The following is a 25304-nucleotide window of genomic DNA, read 5'->3' as shown; positions in this document are numbered from 1 at the left end:
AGGCGCTGAGAATGTGGCTCAGTGGTAATCACCTCTCGGTTCAACTGCAAATGAACAAACTAACAAAAAACAAAGGACAACTTTCTGTCTACTAAGTTCTGTCCAATAAGGAGGCAAGGGAGGACCTGTGGAGAGGCTGAGACCCCGGAGTCAAATGGCCGACTCTGCCACTCCACAGCTGTGTGACATTGAGCAAGCTGTAAGCTTCATCTGTCAGATGAGTAAGAATGGGTATTGTTTTGAGATAATCCTTAATAATCCACGGAATGTGTTTATCTGCATACATAAGCAATTTCTCTGACCATGGTTTCTAGTCTCCCATACTTTCCCCCAAGTGGTCTTCTGTTTTGTCTCCTAAATATGCCCTTTAAGAACTCGTGAATCATGGATTTTATGTCTCGGGATGTCTTTAGTTTGCTCCCAATCTTATGGTTTAGCTGTGCATAAAGTTCCAAGTTGATACTGATCTTCCCCAGCACTTTGAAGGTTATTAATCCACTGCCTTCTGGACTTCCCGGCTGCCAGTGAGAGTCTGCTGTTGGCATCAGTCACCACTTGTCCCCACTGATATGAAACCCACTTCTTTGGAGACTGAGTATGTCAGTGTTTGGACAGGGTTATCACTCTAGGCAGGACTAGGAAAAGGACCATGGCATAGCCACCCGCCCCCTTACGAAGAAGCAGGACAAGCAGTGAAGGTCACTGTGACTAAAAGGAAACTCTGAAGATCAGCCATGTGTGACCACAACCATGGCTGCAGGGAAGACGGAGATGCCCTCACATGAAGACAGACGTGAAGTGGACGCAGGGAGGTACGGAGGACCTCGCTTTTCAGCTCTCAAGAGTCACACTTTCCATTTCTGCTTTCCAATTCCTACCCCAACAGCTCTCCAGGTAGATTACCAGAGGTCAAGGGAGGTAAAACAGCATATGAAAACACATTTGAACTCTTCTTGGTCTCAGGATGCACAAGAACAAAACGCACCATCTTTCCTTGTAGATGCGAGAGCTAAAAATCTGGCCTCTTTATTGATCATGACAGTTTTGGCTTTACAAAACACAAGACTTAGTCAGTCTCCATGCTCTGGAGAGCCAGCCATCGCGGAACATAGCACTCCCACAGGAAATGCTCATGAAAATGGAAACAGAAAGATGACATTTACTTTTAATTACAGAAAAACCACCTGAACTTAACTAGTTAATTCACTTATTTAAAAAAAAAAAAAAAAAAAAGCTCTCTGAGTAGAAGCACTGTCCTCTCCTGATGCCACTCTCCTGCTTATCACAGCAGAAAGCCAAGAAGAGGTCAGACTATAGGTGGCCCCAGTACCAAGGCCGCCATCACTCATGCTGCAAAACAGTTGCCAGTCTGATCTGAGAGTGTCCTGCTGGAGATCAAGAGAACTTCCCAGAAGGAGGTGGAGGGCCAAGAAATCCACCAGCCTGCTTGGTGGCAGCACGTGACGGGGCAAGGCCGAGAATCTTCTGGATGTTCTGTGAAGAAAACACAGTGGGAATGGGTTTACTTTGGTGGTAGAGAAGGGCCCCATGTAGACCTCAGGTAGACAGGATTCACACCAGCTAAAGGGCTGGCTGTTAAGACCTTTGATAAGATGACCACTGTTTTTTTTTTTAGTTGTACATGACCCAATACCTTTATTTTAATTATTTTTATGTGGTGCTAAGGATCAAACCCAGTGCCTCACACATGCTAGACAAGCGCTCTACCACTGAGCCACAACCCAGCCCATCACTGTTATTTTTAAAACATCATGGAACAGCAAAGACCTCTTTACCTGATGAACCTTGGTCTCCCAACCACAGCAGCTGCTGTTTCAAGTGGAGAATCTTAAAAAGAGATGACCTTTTTTTGTTTGCAGCCTTAAAGCACATGCCAGCAAGTGCTCCATTACTGAGCGACACCCCCAGCCGATAATCTTTTAATTTGAACATGAGGCATCTAAAGCGCATAGTAAGTCATTTTTTGTCGCAAGGCCTTTTCTGTGAGCATGGGAGTTCTGGCTAGATGTAGTCATTATTGCACTGTCTACAATTTTCAGTTTCAATTTATTTAAAGTAGTGAAAGAACTTCAGAGATTGGAAGAGCAATCTGGAGTCCAGAATCTTCATAGATTTTTAATACTCCCTGCCCTCTTTCTTTATCTCACCTATATCTAATGCAAAATATATATTTAGAAACTCATCTTTATTCAATTTTTCAAAATTTATTTTAGCTCCCATTAAATATTTTTTTACTCTGATTTCACTGAATAATATAACATTATGTAAATATAATAACAAGTAAAATCAGCATAAACAGGTCTTGGGTAAACAAAGTGGACTTTCGAAAGGTGATGACTCAACAGGTAAAGGGCGTAGGTGTACTGAAGAGCACTGGTGAGCAGACCCTGCTTCAAACAGGGAACGGACAGGGTGTACGAATGTGCAGAGGTGAAGGAGAGGCCAGCTGCTGAAAGTTCACAGGCATTTAGAAAAAGACTGGGATTCATCCAATTATTCCCACTCAGTGCCTTCAGTTCACATGGAGAAAACTGAGGCTTGACAAGGTATGACAGCTGGCCACAATGACAAAGCTAAATTCTAAGGAGAGTAAGTTGGAACCCGGGTGCTTTGGTTCTTGCCCTCTCTTGCTGGGTGCTCTCTGTGTAAATTAAGTCCTAGTCTTCACAATAAACGCCACCTTCGGCACGGGGTCTGCACGCCCTGAAATACTCATATCACAGCCCGAAATGGACACAGGACACCCAGAGAGCTCCAGATTGACATAAGCAGTCACAGCCCCCACTGGACACAGGGCACTGAGAACTAAGCTGCTCTGGAAGGACACACTCCTTCAATTGGTTGTTAGGATCAATGATGACCTTACAGGTTGTGTAGCAAAGTGTGTGTATTTATACTGTCAGAATATAATGAAATATTTTACTATAAAGATCATAGCTTTAAGAACTTATTTGAATTATATTTACCATAAAATATTTCAATACAGGTATTTCACAATATAATGGCTCATATTAGAGGAGAAATTTGAAAAAGGGTAAGAAGATAAATCCATCATTAGTAAATCAGACTACAAGCCACAGAATAGTCTGAATTTGTACTACCTTTACATAATAAAAATATTCCCTTCATGCCTATCTCTAAAGAGATCACTGCACAAAGCAGCAAGAAAAGCAAATAATCCAGCTACCCTGGAGGGTGAGGCAGGAGTATTAAAAAAAAGTTCAAGGCCATGTGGGCAGCTGAGCATGACTGTCTAAAAATAGAATTTTAAAAATGGCTAGGGGTGTGGAGAGCCATTGAGTTCAATGTGCAGTACTGAAAATTAAAAAAAAATTTTTTTGAAATAAGACATTACAGAATATTTGATGATAAACACATACAGTCTAGACAAAATATACAAGGGAGCCTTGCTCAGTTATTCTGCAGACAAAAGGGTCAATTAAATGAGTCCTTAACATTTCAGAGATGAAAAGTCCGCTCGAAAATCTCTGATGCCCATAAAGCACAGGTTTCTGTGATTTAAAGTCAGCAACTTAAAGGAAAATAAATAAAAAACACTTTGGAGAAACAAGACACTGATTCAGAGCATATAATGATTTGAGTTGAGCCACTGCTCCAGATGGGGACAGCTTGGGCAGCAGCAGGGACAAGTGTGAGGACAGACCCTAGCACTCAGAGAAGGGCTGGCGGGACCCTGGCAGCCACATGCTTCTTCCTTGGCGCTCCTGTCACAGGATCCTGCAGAACTGTCAGTTAGCCACACCACAGTTCCATTATTCAGTATTTGCATTTAGATACAGATATTATACACTTACTGCATGCAACCTTATCCGTAGTCAGATTCTAAATAAAGTGTTTACATTCCTATAGACTTATAAATGAAACCAAGGTCTTTTAGCCATTTTTCCTTAGGTAAGTTTTCTCCTGCCTCCAGGTCAGTGAAATCTCCTCCTCTAAAGCACCTGCAGGAACTAACTGACCTGGCAGGACGCCTAGCGGGCAGGAGCTCTCCACAGCGGTAGTAACAGCCTACACTTCCACGCATCTTTAAGTGTCTCAACTATTCTAAGGTCGAGGTCACAGTTCTGGGTACTCCTGCCTTTGAGGTGAAAAGCTGAGGCAGTCAGAGGTTACAAGTCAGGAAGGCGCAGACACAGAACTTGGAGCAGAGTCTACCTCTATTAAACCACCCCTGTAACAGATTCTTATCCTAGCAGCAGCTCTGTGGAAAAAAAAAATCACAATTATTAAGACTATGCATGAGCATAGAGAAACACCAATATCATTGAGTAAACAAATGTTTGTGCTCCTTCTACTTATATGTATATCCATATAAAAAAGAAATGCTATGTCATAACCATGCCAAAAAAAAAAAAAAAAAAAAAATGCATGTAAGTCAAAACTTCCAGAATGTTCAACATCAAGAATAAATCCTGGCCAGGAGCAGAGGCACATGCCCATAATCCCAGCAGCTTAGGAGGCTGAAGCAGGAGAATTGCAAGTTCAAAGCCAGCCTCAGCAATTCAGCAAGGCCCTAGGCAACACAGCAAAACCCTGTCTCAAAATAGAAACTATAAAGAGCTGGGGATGTGGCTCAGTGGTATAGCGACCTTGGGATCAAGGTAAGTTTTCTCCTACCTCCAGGTCAGTGAATACCAAAATAATACCCAATACTACTACTACTACTACTACTACTACTACTAATAATAATAATAATAATAATAATAAGTCCTGATACAAACTATGGATTTGGGGTTAAAAAGACGTATCAATGTGCATTCATCAATTTTAACAAATGTGCCACTCTGCTGGGGATACTAACAGTAGAAGAGGCTTTGTAGACAACAAGGATATATAAGAAATATCTTCTGTACCTTCTGCTGAATTTATATGAACCCAAAACTACCCTTAAAAATAATTATATAAAATGCATATAAAGAGTACTCAAATATACAAATAGTAGTTGCATTAAATAAAAATATTTCTGGGCCGCTACCTCAAAGTGAAGGTCACAGGGCGAAGATGAAGCAGTAACAGTAAGGGCCCACAGTGACTAAGCGTGACACTGTGCCAGGCACTGTCCCAGCATGTACGTCCTCTGACAACTCATTGGAGTACTTTATTGACCCCTTCCCCAGGTCAGATGGGCAGTGTGACGACATAACAAGATTTAGAGGGAGGCACATACACATGATGGCGTGAACTCCCAAACTTGGGTTTATGAACCAAAAAGGATGGTTGTTATAACCTCTGCATGCAATAAGGACAAAAAGACATCAACCGCCAGGACTCACGGATCAGTACACTGTGACCTGCTTTCCTATAGTCCCTCAGGTATCCTTGAGACCAATTTTTCAGGCCTTTCTAAAGAGCAAGGTTTAGTTTAGAAGCACACATTTTGTAGCCAGGCATGTCGGTGCATGCCTGTAACCCCCAGCAACTCAAGAGGAGGACCGGAGGGTCATAAATTCAAGATCAGTCTGGGCAACTTTGCAAAGCCCTTCTCAAAATAGCAAAGAGTAGGGTAGGGGCAGTGACTCAGTGGTAGAGTCCTTGCCTAGCATGTGTAAGGCACTGGGTTCAATTCTCAGCACCATATATAAAATAAAAAGGGCTGTGAGTGTGAAGTGCCCTAAACCTCAGCACACACAAAAGGGGGGGGGGGGGTGGTTAAAAGACCTGAGTTTTAATATATAATGAAGATACCATGGAAAAAAAATACAAATGCAAAATATAGTAAGATATCATCAGGCTTCCGAAAAAACAGAAAACAATAATTTTGAATGCCTGCCCAGTCCTGCACAATAGGGTAACAAAAGGGAAAAACAAAGATGAAACATTTTCCCAAAATCATGTCTTCCACTGGCAGGAAACTGAGAGAAGTAATACCACTACAGGATGTACGTTCCTCTCTCTGCAAAGGGCAAGAACTGGAATCAAGGAAAGGTGACACACTGCTGGCATATTTCGGAAAGACTCCGATTACTGACAATAAGCACATTCTGCTCAATTTCACTCTTCATTATTTGGCTAAAATCACAGTGATGGCAACCCTTGGTTCACTGTCAGTAATTCCAGCACCTGGCAACCAGCCCTCACCTCCAATCTAACATGACATCTCATTAACCACCATAATCTAACCTTTACTGGATTAGCAAAGCCTGGTACAAAATGCAATTACTTCAAACCCCTTCCAATATTCCCAGGGCTCTTACGATACATCTGAATAGATCACTTGGGAGAACGATGTAAAGATCAAGTACTGAAAAAGCAGACTTACAGGGGCATGACAAATAATAATGGACAGGAGTCCAAAAACTTGGGTTCCAGTACTGACAAACTATTCAGAGGCTTAAGTAATATTTTTTACTCTATTACCCTAAAAAAAGGAGACTGACTACATCAATAGCTTTCAGACCCTTTGAGCCACAGAAAGACTTCATCTTTAAATAAAACCCAATCCAATACAGAAAACAAAATCACGCTGGGGACTTGAAGGCCACAGATGGGTCCTTTTTTTGGTCTTTTCCTCCCTACCACCAAGCACCTTCAAGGAGCCACTACATTCTCAAATGTGTCTAATGACATCACAAATCATAGTACAAACTTCAATAAACATCTTGCAAAGTGGAAATGAAAATTCTGAATGAAGTGGGCTGGGACTGTGGCTCAGCAGTAGAGCACTCACCTCACACCAACTACAACTAAAAAATAAATATTAAAAAAAAAAACCCAACTCTGAATGAAGGACAAGTGCATCAAATCTGCTCTGGAGCAACACTACTTCCTTTATAATTTATTTTTACTTTCATACCAGGGATTGAACCAAGGGGTTCACATCCCAGCCACACCCCAGCCCTTTTTATTTTGAGACAGCATCTCACTAAATTGCTGAGATTGGCTTTAAATTTGTGATCCTCCTGTCTCAGGTCCCCAGTCCTGGGATCACAGTCGAACCCTCACCAGACTCCTCTGTAATGCTGAATATTTTCTGTTCTAACTGAAAAAAAGGGCCCTTAATCATGAAGGTCTTTTTTGCTGGGGTCAGGATGATCTTTCTCTCCCATCTCCTCCCTCCATTTCCCATCTTTCCAATGAAAATGCCCTCAGATCTCTTGTTTAAGCCCTTTCTTTGATCAGTCAAGAAGAATGTTCTGAAATTTAGGTTAGTGCAAGAAAATGAGAGGTTTGCCTTCATTTTTTAAAAAAAGCTCATAATGGAGGCAGGACTCAGGTGGTACCTCATTGCGTGTCTAAAAGAATGAAAGTGCCTTAACTAGTTTAAAGAAGCAAAGGGCAGGGTTAGGGTAACCACAGCAACTAAAAATTATGGGGACGAGCCTTGGAAAACTATTGGGCCTTTGATAAGGGGAATCCAAATTTCCCATATAAACTCTGCTCAAATCTCTGCTTGACTTAAGTGTATATATATGACACAATTCCCAGCAGCCCAGCTGTCTAATACAACTAACTTAAAGATCACCACTGTCCCCTACCACACAGGAGACAATAGTACCTAAATGTCTGCCTCCCCACAATTCAGAGGTATTAAACAGTGAGACCCTGGGGGTGGCTCTGCAGGAGGGCTCCGCCTCACCCTGGGAGGAGGGCCTGGTAAGAGGCCCCAGAAGCTGCCTCATCCCTTCCACCATGCAGGATGCAGCCAGGAGGCCGCGCCAGACACTGAAGCTGCCACTGCCTTGATCTTGAATTCTCACATTCCAAAACAAAGTACTAGTGTGTGCGAGCAATCTGGTTTATAGTGTTTTGTTGTAACAGCCAGAAAGGACAGAGATAAATAAAGACTAAGTTAACTGCCAGCTCAAACAAAAAATGACATTCTTATAAAAAATAAAGTAATCCAGAGTCTCTGTTACCACCACATGCACTGCCCAAGGCACAATCCAAAACCATTAGACACATCAAGAAACAGGAAAACAAGACTCACACTGAAAATAGGCAACAGACAGAGTCCAAATTTCAAATGTTGAAATTAGCAGACTACATTTTAAAATCAGATAAATAACTATGCCTAAGCCATGCATGAGCGACCCAGAGACTCTGGAGGCTGAGGCAGGAAGGTCACAAGTTCAAGGCCAGCTTCAGCAACTTAGCAAGACCCTGTTTCAATTTTAAAAAATAAAAAAAAAATAAAAAAGGCTGCGAATGTGGCTCAGTGGTTTAGTGCTCCTGGCTGGATTCAGTCCCCAGTGCCAAAAAAAGGAAAGACGCTGTCATGTGTGTGAGTATGAACCTGTAACGACAAACCTACTGCTATGTACAACTATAATGTACCAGTAAAAAACGGGGGAAAAATAATACAGACAAGGTACTTTCAGATAAATGAAGATTAGTAGAATGTGTCACCAACAGACCTTCACTACAAGAAACGCAAAACAGCTGATCATGGTGGCACATATCTGTCATCCCAGCAGCTCTGAAGGCTGAGGCAGGAGGATCATGAGTTCAAAGCCAGCCTCAGCAATTTAGTGAGGCTTTAGGCAACTCAGTGAGGCTCTGTCTCTAAATAAAACACAAAAATGGGTTGGGGCTGTGTAGCTCAGTGGTACAGCGCTTGCCTAGCACATGTGAGGCACTGGGTTGAATCCTTAGCACCACATAAAAGTAGTCAAATAAAATAAAGGTATGCTATCCAGATACAACTACAAAACAAAAACAAAATTAAAAAACTATCAATGTTGTGCTGTGAGGAAGATTAAAGCCACCTTCCTCTGCTGTTCACCTGTGGCTGTACCCACTCAAAGGACTCAGAGCCTGCCGCCCCACACACCTCATGCCTTTGTGCGTTCTCTCACACTGCAGCCTTTGCCAAGAATGCGAATAAGACTGAAAAGGCTCACCCAGTCTTCAGGACACACCTCGAGTGGTCCTCTTGCAGAGACTCTTGGTTCCAGAGAGTTTGTCTCTGTGGTCATAATGCTCCCACAGTAGGTTTTTAAATCTTGCAGTATTTTGTGTGTGCATGTGTGTATACACACACACATGCCAACCACTCTGATATAAATTCTGGGTCTGTTTCCCCACCTAGGATGTGAATCCGCAGGGTACAGACAATTGCTATTTACCCATCTATTTTCAGCATCAGCAATTCCTGCCATAAAGTAAAGGCTAGAATCATCTTCAGCAATGACAGAGATCAGTTCTCCCTGCCTGGAACCAACTCACAAGGAGATCGGGTTACAGTGATGCCTGAATCATCTGCTCTTCTGAATGACTTGTCTCTAAAGTGGTTAAAGTTTAGCTGCAAATGAAAAGAACCTGCTTGTAGATGAATATCCTGGTTCTATGGCCTGAGTGTGTCTCCCAAAGTTCAAGTTGGAAACTTGATCCCAATAAAATAGTGTGAGATGGAGCCTCATGAGAAGTGACTGGGCTGTGAGGGTGGGTTACAGGGATCATCGCAGGTGTCAAGGGAGTGCCTCTGGTATTACAGGGACAGGGGGAGCTGGCCCCTTTCTCTTTCCCCACTGCAAGAATAGGGAATGGAAACCATGCTTGGTGTGGTAACTACCACTCCTTCCTAAGGATCGGTGATCCAGAGTTATAGCTTCAGGATGAGCAGCCGAAAGACCTCAGCACCAGCAGATAAGCATTTCCAGTAGTCTATAGGTGGAAGCTAACCACGGTGTGAGGGTGACAAAGGACACGCGTGGAACATGGCTGTGAACACTCACTTGTCGGATTGACATGGTGCACAGGATGTACAGGAAGATGAAGGAGCAGTCTGTGGTGTCATCTCCCAGCAGGTTCCGATGAGACAGCCCTTGGATGTAAGAAAGAGGGGTGAAGGGGAGCTTTGCCACCACTCTACCATCAAATCTGGAAAGGAAAACAAAGAATTGTTATTTTTGGAAGACTAACAAGCTTTTTACTTTCAGAGAAGACTTTGGGACAGAAATAGAACTTTAAATCTCTTGATCTCTGAAAAAGAAAGGTGATGTGCTTAAAAGAGACAGGAGCTTGAAGTACAGCAATATACAAAGAAGAGCCTAAATGAATCTCTTTAATCTCCTATACCATTGGTTCTCAATCTTTTGATACGTGGATTAATAATTTATGTATTCACGAACTACTGAGGATCCTAAAAAGATTTTGTTTGTGAAAGTCATAGCAATAAATGTTCAATACATTAGAAACAAAGAAATGTTAGCTGGGTGCAGTGGTGTAAGCCTGTAATTCCAGCAAATCAGGCAGCTTAGGCAGAGGCAGGAGGGTCCCAAGCTCATGGACAGCCTGGGCAACTTTGCAAGACTGTGTCTCAATGTAAGAATTCAAAGGGCTGCGATTACAGCTGAGTGGTGCAGTGCTTGCCTAGCATGTGCAAGGTCCTTGATTTCATCCCCAGTACTATAAAAAAAAAGAAAGAAAAAAAAGAAAAAAGAAAAACACTTAGTATTTGGATAGTCTCCATGGGAGTAAAAGGAAGGAAGTAATCCATCTTTTTCTTTGGTGGGGGGAAAAAAATTTAAATATTTAAATCAAGTACTAAAAGACTTGTACAATGTACTCCAAAGAACATAAAATAGACTAAAGTGAGAATCTTACGTGTGTTTAATTGTCCACTTACTTACTATACTTCCAGCTCCCTCACTCTGTGTATTAAACTGCAAGGCTCAAGCATAAACCTATTAACCTCACAAAAGCAAAACAAAAGTAATAGTGTTTCCGGAAGGAGAGTCTCACTTCTTCACAAGAAGTCTGCAGTACAAACACCCCAACCTTGGACTGGGGCTGGTGGTAGAGCACCTTCCTCGCATGTGTGAGGTACTGGGTTCAATCCTCAGCACCACATAAAAATAAATAAATAAAGATATTGTGTCCAGCCACAGCTAGAAAAAATATTTCAAAATAAAACACCTCGACCTTGTGAGTGCATGATGTGACCAGCATGCTGCTCCAGGTGTGCCACCCTCACCCTGCAGAGGTGGACTACTAAGCAAGGTGACATACAGAAGACATCAATTCCTTTTGTCATTAACATACATACCCAACACGTTCAGCTTCTATGGTCATTTTATTCTTTGTTATATTCAACTTGAAATTGTAACTAAGATGTTTTATGTCCTTGAAGTTATTCAACTATGTGAACATCTACTCTGTAGGACAACAAACATGAAAATAAATTCCAAAAATTCTTACTTTTTTGGGGGGTGGGGGATTACTGGGGAATTACCTCAGGGGCACTCAACTACTGAGCCACATCCCCAGCCCTATTTTATATTTTATTTAGAGACAGGGTCTCACTGAATTGCTTAGCACCTTGCTGTTGCTGAGGCTGGCTTTGAACTCATGATCCTCCTGTCTCAGCTTCCCAAACCAGTGGGATCAGAGGGGTGTACCAGCACACCCGGCAAATTCTTACTTTTAATGCATTAAGTTTTCTAGGGGATTAGATGCATATTGAAGAAAGTGGTACGTAGCCTAATGAAGAAGACAGCAAGGGTGAGAAACAAGAATGATAGACAGGTAGATTATTTCCTTCCCCACTCTGAATTTGGAGACAGGGCCCCTAAAGGGAGACACATTTTGTCTTAGTAAAAGTAACAACTTCCAAACCCTAAAACTACTCAATAGAAGTATGAGCTATCTCAGAAAACATCAAGCTTCTCACTGGAAAGGAAATCTGACTGAAGGATTTCTGAACTGGGGAGAAGTCAAACAGAAATAAAAGCCAATCCAGCACCTTCTGCTGCCTCCCAGCAACTGGTTGTTCTTGTACAACCTGGGGCTTTTTTTCTAAAGAATCTGCCAGCTATCAACAAATTTTAAGACTAAAAAGGGATACTAAGAGATTAAATACTCTAATCCACAACAAAGAGATAACTGAAAGTTTAAAATCAGAGAAATTGGTATGCAGCTGTAGCTCAGGTGTAGAGTGCTTGCCTCAAACGTGTGAGGCACTGGGTTCAATACTCAGCACACATAGAAATAAGTTATTGTGTCCATCTACAACTAAAAAATATTTTTTAAAAAAACAAAGAAGTTAAATTAAAATGTTTAAATGACTTGTTCTATATAATAAAAAATGCATAATTTTAATTTCATATGCTAGTTTATAAAAATGGAGACAGTCTTCTAAATTTCAGGTGCTGATAATCCAAGAAACAATACTATATTTTTCTAATAATGCACAACGCAGAAAGTTCAGAACAAAAACATGAAAACAGCATTAAAATATATAGTTAAACACTGACATTGTATAAACCTTCACTGGAATTGAAAAATAAAACAAGAAAATAAAAGGTTATTATTTCCCAGGGCTCTGAATAAGGAAGTTAACAAAAAGAAAATAGTGTAACAACGAAGAATCCAGGATTGGTGGCACATGCCCATAATCCCAGTGGCTCAGGAGGCTGAGGCAGGAGGACTGTAAGTTCAAAGCCAGCCTCAGCAACTCAGCAAGACCCTCTCTCTGAATAAAATATAAAAAGGGGCTGGGGATGTGGCTCAGTGGTTAAGAACCCCTGGGTTCAATCTTTGATAACAAAAAACTAAACCAAAACCAAAAACAAAAAAACAAAAAAACTCCCCCCCCCCCCCAAAAAAAAACCCAACAACAAATAACCTTCATGCTTGCCAACAGTCATCTTTTTCAAAAGGCCTGATAACTCCATTTGATTCTTTGACTTCTATATTTTGGAAAACCTATACCACAAAATTTAAAGCATTTAACATTTTATCAAGTACAATTAACTGCACAAATAACTAGGCATTTGGTCTAAGGCCTAATACCTTAATCATAAAAATATTTGGTGAGTATTAATTATATGATTAAGTCTGTTAAGAATCACACTTAAGGTCAGGCATGGTGGTTAATGCTTATAATCCCAGCGACTCAGGAGGCTGAGGAAGGAGATCACAAGCTGGAAACTAGCCTGGCAACTTATTCTCAAAATAAAAAAGGCTGGGGATGTAGCTCAGTCATACAGCATCCCTGGGTTCGATCCCTAGTACTTGAAATAATAAATAAATAAGACACTACTTAATCCCTAATCAAAATTGAGATGGCCAGCTGGGCACAGTGACACCAGCCTATAATTCCAGCAACTGAGGAGCCCAAGGAAGGAGGATCACAAATCCAAGGCCAACCTGGGCAACTTGCCATGACTGCTTCTCAAACAAAACATAAAAAGGATTGGAGATATGGCTCAGTGGTACAGCACTCCTGAGTTCAAATTCGTGCGCGCACGCGCGCACACACACACACACACACACACTGGTGTTCAAGGTCAGCCTCAGCAATTTAGCAAGACCCTGTCATTTAATCTTCTGAAGATCCCTTCCAGCTCTAAAGGTATATAATTCTAATGATTAGTTAGTGCAAATTTTATGTTAAAACCATTTTGGACACATTCTCTAAATTCTGTACCTAGATAAAACAACCACTTACTTTTTTCAACCACTTACATATTTCATAACAACCCAAAAAATTAATATATTCATTTTTTCCTTACTGTCTTTTCCTCCTGTAAAGATTTTGACTCTGAGGGCAGGGGTCTCATCTTATATTCTGATAACTCACATAGTGCCTATGACAATGTGCACTTTACAGGCAGGAAGAGGAAGAAATGCTTGGGGAGGAGGCAAGGGAGAGGGACAGAAAAGAAGCAAGGGAAGAAAAATTAGAGGAAGAGAAGGAAAAGAAAGTAAGGGAAATTCTAAAGCACAGGGTACAGTTCAGGTATGCTTTGAAAAAGAGCTGGGCACAGCGGTGCACACCTGTAACCCCCTTACTTGGGAGGTTGAGGCAAGATAAGTTCAAGGCCCACATGGTCAACTCAGGGAGACCCCATTTTGATTTTTTTTTTTTTTTTTTTTTTTTTTGTGGTGCTGGAGATTGAAGCAGGGCCTTGTGCAAGGAAAGCACTCTACCAACAGAGCTATATCCCCAGCCCAAAATAAAATTCTTTAAAAAAAAAAGGGGGGGTCAGGGGGCTGGGGTTGTGGTTCAGTGGTAGAGGATGTGTGAGGCCCTGGGTTTGATCCTCAGCACCACATAAAAATAAATAAATGTATTGTGTCCATCTACTACTAAAAACATATTTAAAAAAAGGTTGGGGATGTAAGCCCAGAGACAGAACATTCCTGAATAAAATCCCCAATACCACAAGGGTGGTTAAAGAGAGAGAGAGAGAGAGAGAAGGAAAAAAAAAAAAAAGATGTTTTCCTAACTTCTGACAAAAGCCGTTCAACAGTTACTCAGGTCTGCTATGTGTTATTTTAGGTAACAGTAACTGACCTCATGGTTAAACAGATTATAGTTGTTAAGATTCTACTTTAAGAGTCAAAACGTCTTCGTGTGACTACCTTCAGTCTGCGATAGCATACTAACAGCCAATTTAAAAACAGACGGAACCTACTTGAGGCTTTTAGAGACCACATAATGCCCAAGTCTTTACCTTGTAAATAAAACATCTCAATGTTCAGAGGGTGAAAAGCTATTGTGTAATTGTATTCCATCAAAATTAAGTTCTCTTGATTCTGCTCTTGCTTTGAGGTTAAATAAGCAAATGTTCTTCTTGGGCTGGGGTTGTGGCTCAGAGGTAAAGCACTTGCCTACATGTGTGAGGCACTGGGTTCAATCCCCAGCACCACATGAAAATAAAGATATTGTGTCTACCTATACCTAAAAAATAAATATTAAAAAAAAAAAGAGAGAGAGTATGTTCTTAGAAAATAAACACTAAAGTAGTTATGGGTAAAGGAACAAGAACTGTACAACACACTGTCAAATATGAAGAAAAAGTAACACTCTAAGCATTAGTACATATAGAAAAGAGAAAAAAAACAGATGTGAGGCTGGGATTGTGGCTCAGCGGTGGAGCGCTCGCCTAGCACGGGCGGGACCTCAGTTCGATCCTCAGCACCACATAAAAAAACATAAAAGCATTGTGTTGGGTCCATCTACATATAAAAAATAAATATTAAAAATAATAATATAAAAAAGTTCATGTATGACTAAAAAAAATGTGGCAAAATACTAATAACTCTGAATTAGGGTAGGAGATACATTATTCCTGTGACTTAACAAGTATGAAATTATATCAAAATCAAACATTATCATAAAGTTTATATCCACGTATATACAGAATAACAGTTACTAGGCAAAATCATACAAAAAAATACTCACATGGAATTGAACATTCCCATCAGGGCAGTAAAACAAAAGCCAATTGCAAACATGGATTTCATTCGAACCTATAAGGAAACCAATCATAACTTCACACTGGAGAAAACCACCGCTAAAGCATACCTCAAAGTTCAGGTTTCCTGTCATTTTTAAAAAGCTCTCCACAGCAAAACTGTCTGTTAACCAACCCACTTTCTACCCCAGTTCCGTTCCTTTGCAACCTTGCCAAGTAATTCTGGCCATTAGCAATGTAAGTACTCATGCTGACTGGGCACTTGTAGGGCAAACTCCTAGGCATTCCTCAAGGCCTTCTGTCCACTCTTCTTGCCTAGAATGAAGACCATGATGTCCCAAGGCAAAGCAGCCTTCAGACCATCAGGTGGCCTTTGGCCGAGGACCTGAGGACCTGAAAGCAGTGCTGAGATGTTTCTCTGGCCCAGGACTACCAACCTCCAGCCCACTCAGCAGAAAAGAGACCGTCATGGGTTCTAGGCCACTGTTAGCACTGTTATTTGGAACCCAATTCTTTCTTAATTACACAGTCCACAGATTATAAAGATATAAGATCATCAGACATTCTTTCTGAATTGTTAATATATTGCCCCCCCGCCCCCAGTACCGGGAACTGAACCCAGGACCTTACATGTCCTAGAGGCTAGTGCTCTACCCCCAGCCCTTTATAACTTTTATTTTGATACAAGGTATCACCAAGTTGCCAAAGGTGGACCTCAACCTTGTGATCCTCCTCCCTCAAACTCCAGAGTAGCCAAGATTACAGGTATGCACCACCACACTCTGTAATATATTGGCATTTTGCATCTCATCTCTTACAGTTTCATTGGCTATGACGAATATATAATGACTGTCATCAGATAAGGAAAGCTACTTTTTAAAATATTCTCTTCTAACTTAAAAAATTTCTGGAAAATAAATAAGTACAGCAAAGGTATCTCTGTAAGGGAAAACTGGAGCACAGTTCAGATGTCCTTTGCTAAGTATACAAGAGTTAAGTAGAAAAGTTAGGTCACATAATCAACCTATCCTTGCTTTAGGACAACACTATTGAACAAAATCTGCTGTCTAGAAATACTGAGTAAATGGGTAAAAAAATCACTTTCTTTGTACTTTATGGAATGTCTCACACTCAAAACAAAAAGGACTTTAAAAAACATGGTGGCGCACACCTATAATCCCAGCAACCAGGGAGGCAGAGGCCGGAGGATCACAAGTTTGAGGGAAGTCTCAGGAAATGAGTGAGAACCTATGAAACTTAATGAGTCAGTTTCAAAATAAAAAATAAAAAAAGCTGAGGATGTGGCTCAGTGGTAAAGTGCCCCTGAGTTCAATCCACAGTAGCAAAAAACAAAAACAAAATAATAAAACCATCAATAATATTCCAATTCCTACAGCGGAATTCCAAAGCCTCCACAAGATTTAACAATAACGTAAGAAAAAGAAAATAAGCTAATTTCTTTCAAAGTATAAGAGGAAAACCAAGCAAGAAACAAATTGCAACCCTAAGACAGTCCTTAAAAGCTACCCAGGAACCATGTAATTCCTATCCATGGTCTCACAGGTGAGCCATTTCTGAGAAGTCAGAGCAATGCCATGGATGCAGATCATCCTGCTGCTAAGACGTGCTGTGTGGTTCGTCACCCTTACCATTGACAGATCTCTGTTGTTGTTCTTCAGTTTCTCTTCTTGCCTCTCTGAAAAGAATTAACGTGATGTTAATACATACAATGCTGAGCACAGAACAGCTGCTACATAACTTGTCACTGGTGATTATGGAAGCAGTCTCCTTCAGTATCATTGCTGCTGTCAGTAAAACAACAGAAGATTGAGATTTAAACAAAAATTTGGGGAATTGAAATTGAGCCAACTATTATACTCATTTATGAACACGTCAAAATTATAAGAATGATAATGTACTAATTAAAAATGTTTAAATAATATTTTTAATTTAAAAAAATCTCCTCTGGCAATAAATGTACTGACTGTAAATCAATATACACTCTTAAACGACACCAGTGGGAACTGCCAATCAGTTAATTGTAAGTGCACTGTAAGGACTGTACTTAAGAGTTTCAAATGTTAACTCCTCATCTCTTATATTTTTTCCCCTTTCTAAATTTCTTTTAAAAAAGAGTGTATGTTCTAACTGGGCATGGTGGTCCATGCCTATAATCCCAGGAGGCTGAGGCAGGAGAACTGGGAGTTCAAAGCCAGACTCAGCAACTGAGCAAGGCCCTAAGCAACTCAGCAAAATCCAGTCTCTAAGTAAAATGGAAGACAGAATGAAGATACAATAAACAAAAAATATATACTTCATAGGGAGGTATTACACATGCAAAATTTTATCTGAAAAACCTGTTGGTAGGAAATGCTTAACATGCCTCAAAAAGCATAAAACAAAATTTAAAGAATACCACAGAACATTAAGTTGTAAAAACAAAGAAGTTAATGTTAAAAATCCTACATAACATCGTTCTTCAGAAATCCACAAAATGCTCATTAAGGAAAAACAAATACAACCTAAAGGAATGTTCCCCACAGGGAAAAAATTTCAAGCACTCCTCAAGTTATAAACAATACTCTTATTAATGTCCCCACAGCCAGTAAGCTTTATAAACCTCCCTCCCCTCGCTAACAGGAAACTGATGATACCTTTAACAGGCTACTAGGAGAATGCCTAAATTCTTTCCATTTTATCTGTTCTCCCCTCCTAACTCATTTAACACATCTCATATTTTCTCTCTCCCTCAATACCTACACTCTTTTTTAACCAGGGATGCTCTACCACTCAGCTATATCCCCACCCCTTTTTGAGACGGGGTCTTATTAAGTTGCTGAGGTGGGCTTTGAACCTGCAATCTTCCTGCCTCAGGCTCTCAAGTCACCAGGATTACAGGTATTGCCACTGAGCCTGGCTTATAAATTTTTATGTTATTTCATGTCCAATAATGTTTCTAATTACCAATATTACAAAAATAAACTACTATTCCTAAAAATAAATAATCTTTATGTTATAAAGTTAAATACACTGATGAAGACTATAATGTTAATATAATTACTATATAATACATGGTTTTTATGAGAACAATCCAAGTTCTAATAAGCTATATGCTTAAAGATCTTCTTTTAAAAATGTTCCATTTTCCCTGCAAGAGCTTGTTTCCTCAGAGGAAAAACTTGTAGGAAAGTCACATTATTAAATAGCTATAAGTGTAACAACTTAGTTTGAAATGATACTAAATTGTTTCTCAGCAGGAATTGGACATTTGAGCATAATGATTCATCTAATTATGAGAATAGTTTTGCAGTCATTCTACTCGAAATGCACAGCTTCTTGTTGACTGACTCCATGGCTCTGATTTAACTTAGCTGCTAGTTAATATCAGTTAACTAGCATAAATTCTCTCAAAAAGTTGTCTCTTGTTCAATAAGTAATGATGGTCTTAATCTCATATCATTCACATCCTGGTGGGTTGCTGAAGAACCCACAGATAGTGGACTTTGCTCCTAAGGCAAAAAGACAACTCAGTACTGGGAGCCCAAGGCATCCAAGATAGCTGCACTTCCCATCTCTTTCAGCTATTAGGGTAAAATAAATGTGCATCCAAAACCTTCTGTGCCTCCCTTTGAAAATCTAGGATTTAAAGATGCTGGGTGTTGCAGATAAACAGTGTTGTCATTTAATGTTCACTTGTCCCATGTGAATTATTCTGGACCTATGTGACCTAGAAAGAACACCAGGATGTAATACAGGCAACAAGTATTTTCCAAAGGAAAAACTATTCCTTTTGGGCAGAATTTAATGCACCTTCTTACCAATAAACTTTTGGAATAAAATCTCTACAAAATGTCAACATATTTCATGAAGAGAAAAATCTGGAAATATGCAGAAGATACATTTATATTCTAGAGTTATTTATTATCCAAAATGACAAAAGGGAAGATTAGCCAGGCATGGTGGTGCATGCCTGTAATCCCAGCAACTCTGGAGGATCACAAATTCAAAGCCAGCCTCAGCAAGACAGAAATGCCCTAGGGAACTTAGCAAGACCCTAACTCAAAATAAAAAAGGGCTGAGAATGTTGCTCAAGGGATAAGCCCCCGTGGGATCATCCCAGTACCAAGAAAGGAAAAAAAAAAGCAAAGTTTAAAATTGTAAAATGTTACATTTCTTGTATTCATTGGAATAAATTAGTAGCAATGACAGCACCCATTCTGACCACAAAATGAATTAACCTCCAACCAATCAAAATAGCATAGAGAAAAGCCTACAAAGAATATATAAATTCAAGGTTCAAAATATGTTAAAGTTAAGAAGCATCTTCCCGTATTTCCATGCCACTAACGAAAAGATGCACACCTCACTCAGTCATGCTTGAGTGCCTGTCCTTCCTTTCTTAGCCCATTCTGAAGATAAGTCTCCACCAAAGCTCCTGCTGAAAAGTCAGCCGTAAGAAAAGTCATAACCCATGCTGGTTAATTCTAGGTATCAACCTGACTGGATTGAGGGATACAGGTAGCTAACAAAGACATCTGGAGAGATCTGTGAAAGTTTTCCAGAAAAGATGGTTATTTGAATCAATGTACTGAGTAAGGAAGATACATTCCACCTAATGCAGGTGGAGACCATTCATAGGGGCTGAGGGTCTGGACAGAACACAAAGGCAGAGGAAAGAGAAATTCATTCTTCTCTGGAGTGGAGGACACCCATTTTCTCCTGCCTTTGGATATCACAACTCTTAAGTTCTCTGGCTTTTGGATGCTAGGATTTGCATCAGTGGCCCCCTGGGTTCTCAGACCTCTGGCCTCAGATCAAGAGTCACACCATCCACTTCCCTAGTTCTTAGGCCTTCGGACTTACAGTGAGTCACGCCACCTGGTTCTCCAGCTTGCAGATGGCCTACTGGAAGACCTACCAAAATCCATGATCATATGACCTAATTCTTCCAATAAATCCCATCTCAATATCTGTACATATTACAACTGGTTCTTTCTGGAGAACCCCAATGCACAGTCCCTGTCATGCCATCACTAACTCAAAAGGCAGTCCATTTAGAAGCTCTCCTATAAACTGTGGCATAAATGTCCAGTTGAGTCAGTTGAATACCTTCTTTAAGGCATTAAATCAGAAAATCTTGGGACAAAGTCCTGTGAGAGCAGAAAAGAGTACTGGCTTTCAAACTTTCACTTGCTTAAATTTATATGTATGTAAATATACACACACACACACGCACACCTTTTTAAAATAGTTTTTGAGGGAAAGAGGGCTATAATGGTGATGAACCAAAAGAAAGGAGTTCTCAGTAAAAACAAAGTGGACAGCAGTAATTCACTATTTCTGAGGTGACATGGGTAAAGCTCTTTGATAATCATATTTTGGGTGTGTGAGGATGGGGTTCTGGAATTGAACCACCCAGGGGTGCTCTACCACTGAGCTACATCTCTAGCCATTTTTATTTTCTTTATTTTATTTTTTCAGTGCTAAGGATCAAATCCAGGGCCTTGCATACCATCAAAAACCTTATTATATTTTCATCTAAAAATTAATGTTTTCCAATCCTTAAATTTTATTTAGATTAATACCTCACCTATTTTCTTTTTTTGTTGTCGACCAGCCGACTCTGTTATGGTTTCCTTCTTCTTTTCCACTGTGAACACCAGAGAAAAACAGTAAAAACTAATTATGCATTATATTTAAAAAACAAAGGCAGCTTTCTCACAGCTGAGTCAATCAAAGAAGCTTATAAAAAAGTCAGACTTTGATCTTGGTCATGATTAAGTTAACCAGCCTGTTCCTGAAACTGCTAACAGAGAAAACAGAAACGACATCCTAAGAATAAAACAATAGCTGGCTGGGGTTGTAACTTAGTAGTAGAGCTAATAATAATAATAACAACAATAATAATAAGTACCAATAACCAAATACTGATAAAATATTATATTAAGACTTAGCTAGGCATGGTGGCACACATCCATAATCTGATGACTCTGAAGAAAGCTAATGTAGGAGGATTGCAAGCTCCAGCCCAGCCTCAGCAACTTAGCAAGACCCTGCCTCAAAATATATAAAAATAAAAAGGCTGAGGATGTTGCTCTGTGGTAGAGGATATCAGGGTTCAATTCCCAGTACCACAAATAACTAAGGGGCACTCCAGCACTGAACACCAGCCCTATTTTTTTTTTTTTTTTAAATTTTGAGAAAGGCTCCCCCAGTTTCCCAGACTGGTCTTGAACATGCAATCCTCCTGCCTCAACCTCCTAAGTAGCTGGGATTACAGAAGCATGCCATCACACCCAGCTGGTCATTTCCATTTTGACTGTCTTTTGTCTTGAGATGTGTGCTACTGGGGACTGAACCCAGAAGTGTTCTGCCATTGAGCTACATCCTCTTTTTTTTTTTTTTTTTTTTGAGACAAGGTATCACTAAATTGCTCAGGATAGCCTAGAAATGAGATCCTCCTCCTTCAATTGCCCTCCCCAAGGCATTGGGATTGAAACCAGACCTCAGCAACAGAATCACACCTCCAGGGCAGGATGGGGAGGAGTATGTGCTGAGTTTGGTCTCTAATTCTTTTGGGGTTTTTTTGTGGGGAGGGGTGGGATTGAACTCAAAGAAACTGCACCACTGAGCCATATCCCCAGCCCTATTTTTTTTGTATTTTATTTAGAGTTACAGTCTCACTGAATTGCTTAGTGGCTCCCTCTTGCTAGCTTTGAACTGGAGATCCTCCTGCAGCCGTGCACCACCACACCTGGCTTGGTCTCTTCTTCTTTTGGTTGCTCTGTCCTGAGGATATCATTAGCTTTCTGAGACTTAATCTCCTTTCTTATAATGTTGATCAAATAAGCAAAGGTATCTTTTTTTTTTTTTCCTACAGTGCTGGGGATCAGACTCAGCACTTGAGCATGTGTAGGCCAGGCAAAAACTGACCCATTGAGCAACACTGCCAGCTGCTCAAATGAAATAAGAAAAAAACATCGAAGGCCAAATTGTGCCTATAAGAAATCATTCTCATCACATTCTCAGCTGTGTCATGCTGAATTCCTGTTTGATTTCAAAGACAACAAACTTCAATCTCTTCCTCAAACACTTCTTCAACCTTCTCACCCACCTGAAAACTTGGCTTATCCTGAAGACATCACTTACCTCCACACTAGTCACAATGGCCTGCTATTCTTCAAACATACCTAACACATTAAAATTCCCATATTTCTTTACCTGGAATTTCCTTCCCCCGCCTCATTCTCTATCCACGAGGGCCTGCAAGGTCATCTGCATCAGGGGCCTTTCGCAGTGCCCACAGAAGCGGGCCCCTTCCCTAGCTCTCACTACCACGGCCCACATTCCATTGCGCATGCTCATAAACAGACTTCAACTCAAGCCGCGTTATTTTCGTGTCCTACGAAGTCGTCGCTTGGCCGAGCCCCCGACCTCCTGGGAACGTGGCTCCCGAACTCCCGTCCGCCGTCCTGCGCACTCACGTTTTTTGCTCTGTTTCTCCACTTCGGCCTTCAGCCTCTTGTACTTGTCGGTCCGGTACACCAGGACCCAGGTGATGCCTGGAAGTCAAAAGCGACAGCTGACCCACGAGCCGCCGGAGGCCGCGGCGCCCGCCCGGGCGGGCCCCCACGCTCTGCGCCTCACCCACGCCTGAGTGACTGCTCCCAAACCCGAGCCCAGGCCGCGGGCCCGTCAGGGGCGAGCGCGGGCACCGCCGGCCGGAGGATCCCGCCGCCCGCCGCCGCCGCCGCGGGTCCCGGCCTCACCCTCGGCCAGCAGGGCGGTGCACACGGAGATGAAGACGATGAGCAGCGTGTCGGCGAACATGGTGCTCATGGCGCTCGCCCGGCGCCCCGCCGCCGCGGGATGCGCCCAGAGCCGGCAGGAAAAGCGACGGCTGCCCGGAGCGACCACCGAGCCGGACACCGCCTCGACACAGGAGAGCGCACTTCCGCTTCCGGGCCGCACCGGAAGAGCCCTGCGGGACTGGGCCGAGCGGATCTCGCGAGAGCTGGAGCGGCGGCGGCCGTGGCGGAGCGGCGCGCTGTCCGGACGCTGTGCCTCGCGGTGTGCCCAGGGAGGCGGCTTTCAGGACAGCCCAGAACTCCTGACGCTTGGGTGACTGTTGAGTTCCAAAGACCCCAGGCCGGAGGGTCCCGCTTCTCCGCCTGCTGGTGTGGGGCTGAGGCCCTGCGGAGCGCCCGAGCCCTCCCTGACCGCTGCTGGCCGCCGTGGGCCCCCTCCGCACTCAGCCACCCAGCTTATGGCTCTCCTTTAGCACGACTTTTGACCCAGTTATTTGTGCATTTCTCGTCTTCTCTGTCAGACTTGGCAGAGCCCTGTCCCCTTGTAACAGACGCTGCCTGTGCCAGGAGCGATGGGACCTGGTGGGGTCAGAGGGTGATTAAGAGCACGCCTTACTCAGGACTCCCAGGGAAATGCAGGGCGTGATGAGGTTCAGTGTAGGTGCCCCACAGTGCCACGAGCCCACGCCCGGCGTCCCAGCTACTTAGAGGCGAGGCAGGAAGGTCTCGAGTTCGAAGTCAGCCTGGGTGACATAAAGAGACCCTGTTTCAAAATAAAAAGGACTGAGGAGGTAGCTCACAGATGAGAACAAGATTTTTTTTTCTGGAGGAGTTGGGAAGATAGCAAAAACGACATTTTTTTTTAATATTTATTTTTTAGTTTTTGGTGGACACATCTTTGTTTGTATGTGGTGTTGAGGATCGAACCCTGGCCGCACACATGCCAGGCGAGCGCGCTACCGCTTGAGCCACATCCCCAGACCAAATTTTTTTCTTGAACACCTAATATAAGAGAGGAATCAAGTGTTTAAGAAAAGATTATTTTTTCCCTACTAGGCTGGAAAATAAAATGAAGACCTTTATGACCCCTGGGCACTGAAAAGATTGAGATCTCTTCTATAATTTAATTAAAATGCTACAGTGAAATGTGAGTTTATTATTTTTAAAATATCTTCCTTTTGGGAGGCATCAGGGATTGAACCCAGAGGTACTTAACCACTGAGTCACATTCCCCAGCCCTTTTGTGTTTTGAGACAGGCTCTTGCTAAGTTGCCTTTCTCACTAAGTTGCTGAGGCTGGCTTTGAACTTGGGATCCTCCTGTCTCAGCCTCCCCAGTCACCGGGATTACAGGCATATGCCATTACATCTGGCTGAAATATAAAAAAATATCTGTTTTTCAAATAATTTTCTTTGAGTTGTGCTGAGAGCCTCAGCCAGTTGGAATGGCCCCTGGCATTTTGCCAGAAGTAATGGTTGAGAGGCCAGCCATTAAGATGATGCTGGATAGATTCAATTGTATATAGACTCCTGCTGTCTGCCTCGGGTGCCCGCTACTTTGGAGTTCTGGGGGGGCGGGATTCCTGGAAAGTTCGCATTGGTTGGTGAAGTTCAGGGAGAGGGAGTTCCGGTTGGTATGGTGTGCCGGAGAGGGCCATGTGGGTGGCGTTTGGGGGAGTTCGGAAATAAAGTTTGTTCCTGCTTGAGTGGCTCGTGATTTGTGCCCAGCCAGACTGCGGCAGAGTTGTGTGTGTGTTCTAATGTTTAATTGCTTTAGGGTTGTCCAGCATTGGTTTTGAGGAAGATCCATCTGTTGTTTATTGTTGCATCTGCAGGTTTTGGAATGCAGAGAAGCTGTACAGTATGTATTTATTGAATGAGTGAGATATGCTTTGGGGGGAGAAGAAGATGGGCTGTAAGAATGAGAGGAATGTAGGAAGAATGAGAAACTTTAGGTGACCTTGAGGAAAAGATAAAATGTAATTGGGATAACGAGAAAAGCAGTGATTGAAAGCAGGGACTTGGTATGAGGACTTGGTTGGATATGGGGGCAGAAACAATCAAACTGTAGAGTATTGTATTCAGTAGAAACAGGATTGAGCAGGCAAGTGAATCCCTATTGCAACTAAGAAGTCTGAGGTTGATTGTGGGAGATCCATAAATCTAATACTATATGTAAAGCTTTTGTGTGCATTTTTTTCTGAATATGTACTCTCAAAGTGATTATCAACCAGTCATGTATGTTATGCACTTGAAAGGATGATAAGGGGCTCAAGCTTGATTTTATACTCAGTCCTCAAATTGTTGTTACTC

At 41.8% G+C, this 25304-nt stretch overlaps 1 protein-coding gene and 1 non-coding gene across 2 annotated transcripts; both read right to left on the bottom strand.

The window, feature by feature from the left end:
• Nucleotides 1-989: 989 nt before the first annotated feature.
• Nucleotides 990-23150, bottom strand: Tmco1 (transmembrane and coiled-coil domains 1). The gene is made up of 7 exons (XM_076831832.2): nucleotides 22955-23150; nucleotides 22670-22747; nucleotides 20776-20835; nucleotides 16835-16881; nucleotides 15173-15240; nucleotides 9717-9861; nucleotides 990-1494 (listed from the first exon to the last, which is right to left on the bottom strand). Exons 1-7 carry the CDS (start codon nucleotides 23022-23024, stop codon nucleotides 1396-1398), a joined length of 567 nt encoding a protein of 188 aa, XP_076687947.1. The 5' UTR covers nucleotides 23025-23150; the 3' UTR covers nucleotides 990-1395.
• LOC143379748 (small nucleolar RNA U13) lies at nucleotides 5159-5257 on the bottom strand. The gene has a single exon (XR_013088528.2). It is a non-coding gene; the product is annotated as a small nucleolar RNA U13 (small nucleolar RNA).
• Nucleotides 23151-25304: the final 2154 nt, after the last annotated feature.

The sequence above is a fragment of the Callospermophilus lateralis genome, chromosome 13 (genome assembly GCF_048772815.1).
Source record: "Callospermophilus lateralis isolate mCalLat2 chromosome 13, mCalLat2.hap1, whole genome shotgun sequence".
In the NCBI taxonomy this organism is placed as follows: Eukaryota; Metazoa; Chordata; class Mammalia; order Rodentia; family Sciuridae; genus Callospermophilus; species Callospermophilus lateralis.
Note: the sequence above shows the minus strand (reverse complement) of the source record. Positions and strands in the feature narration are given on the sequence as shown.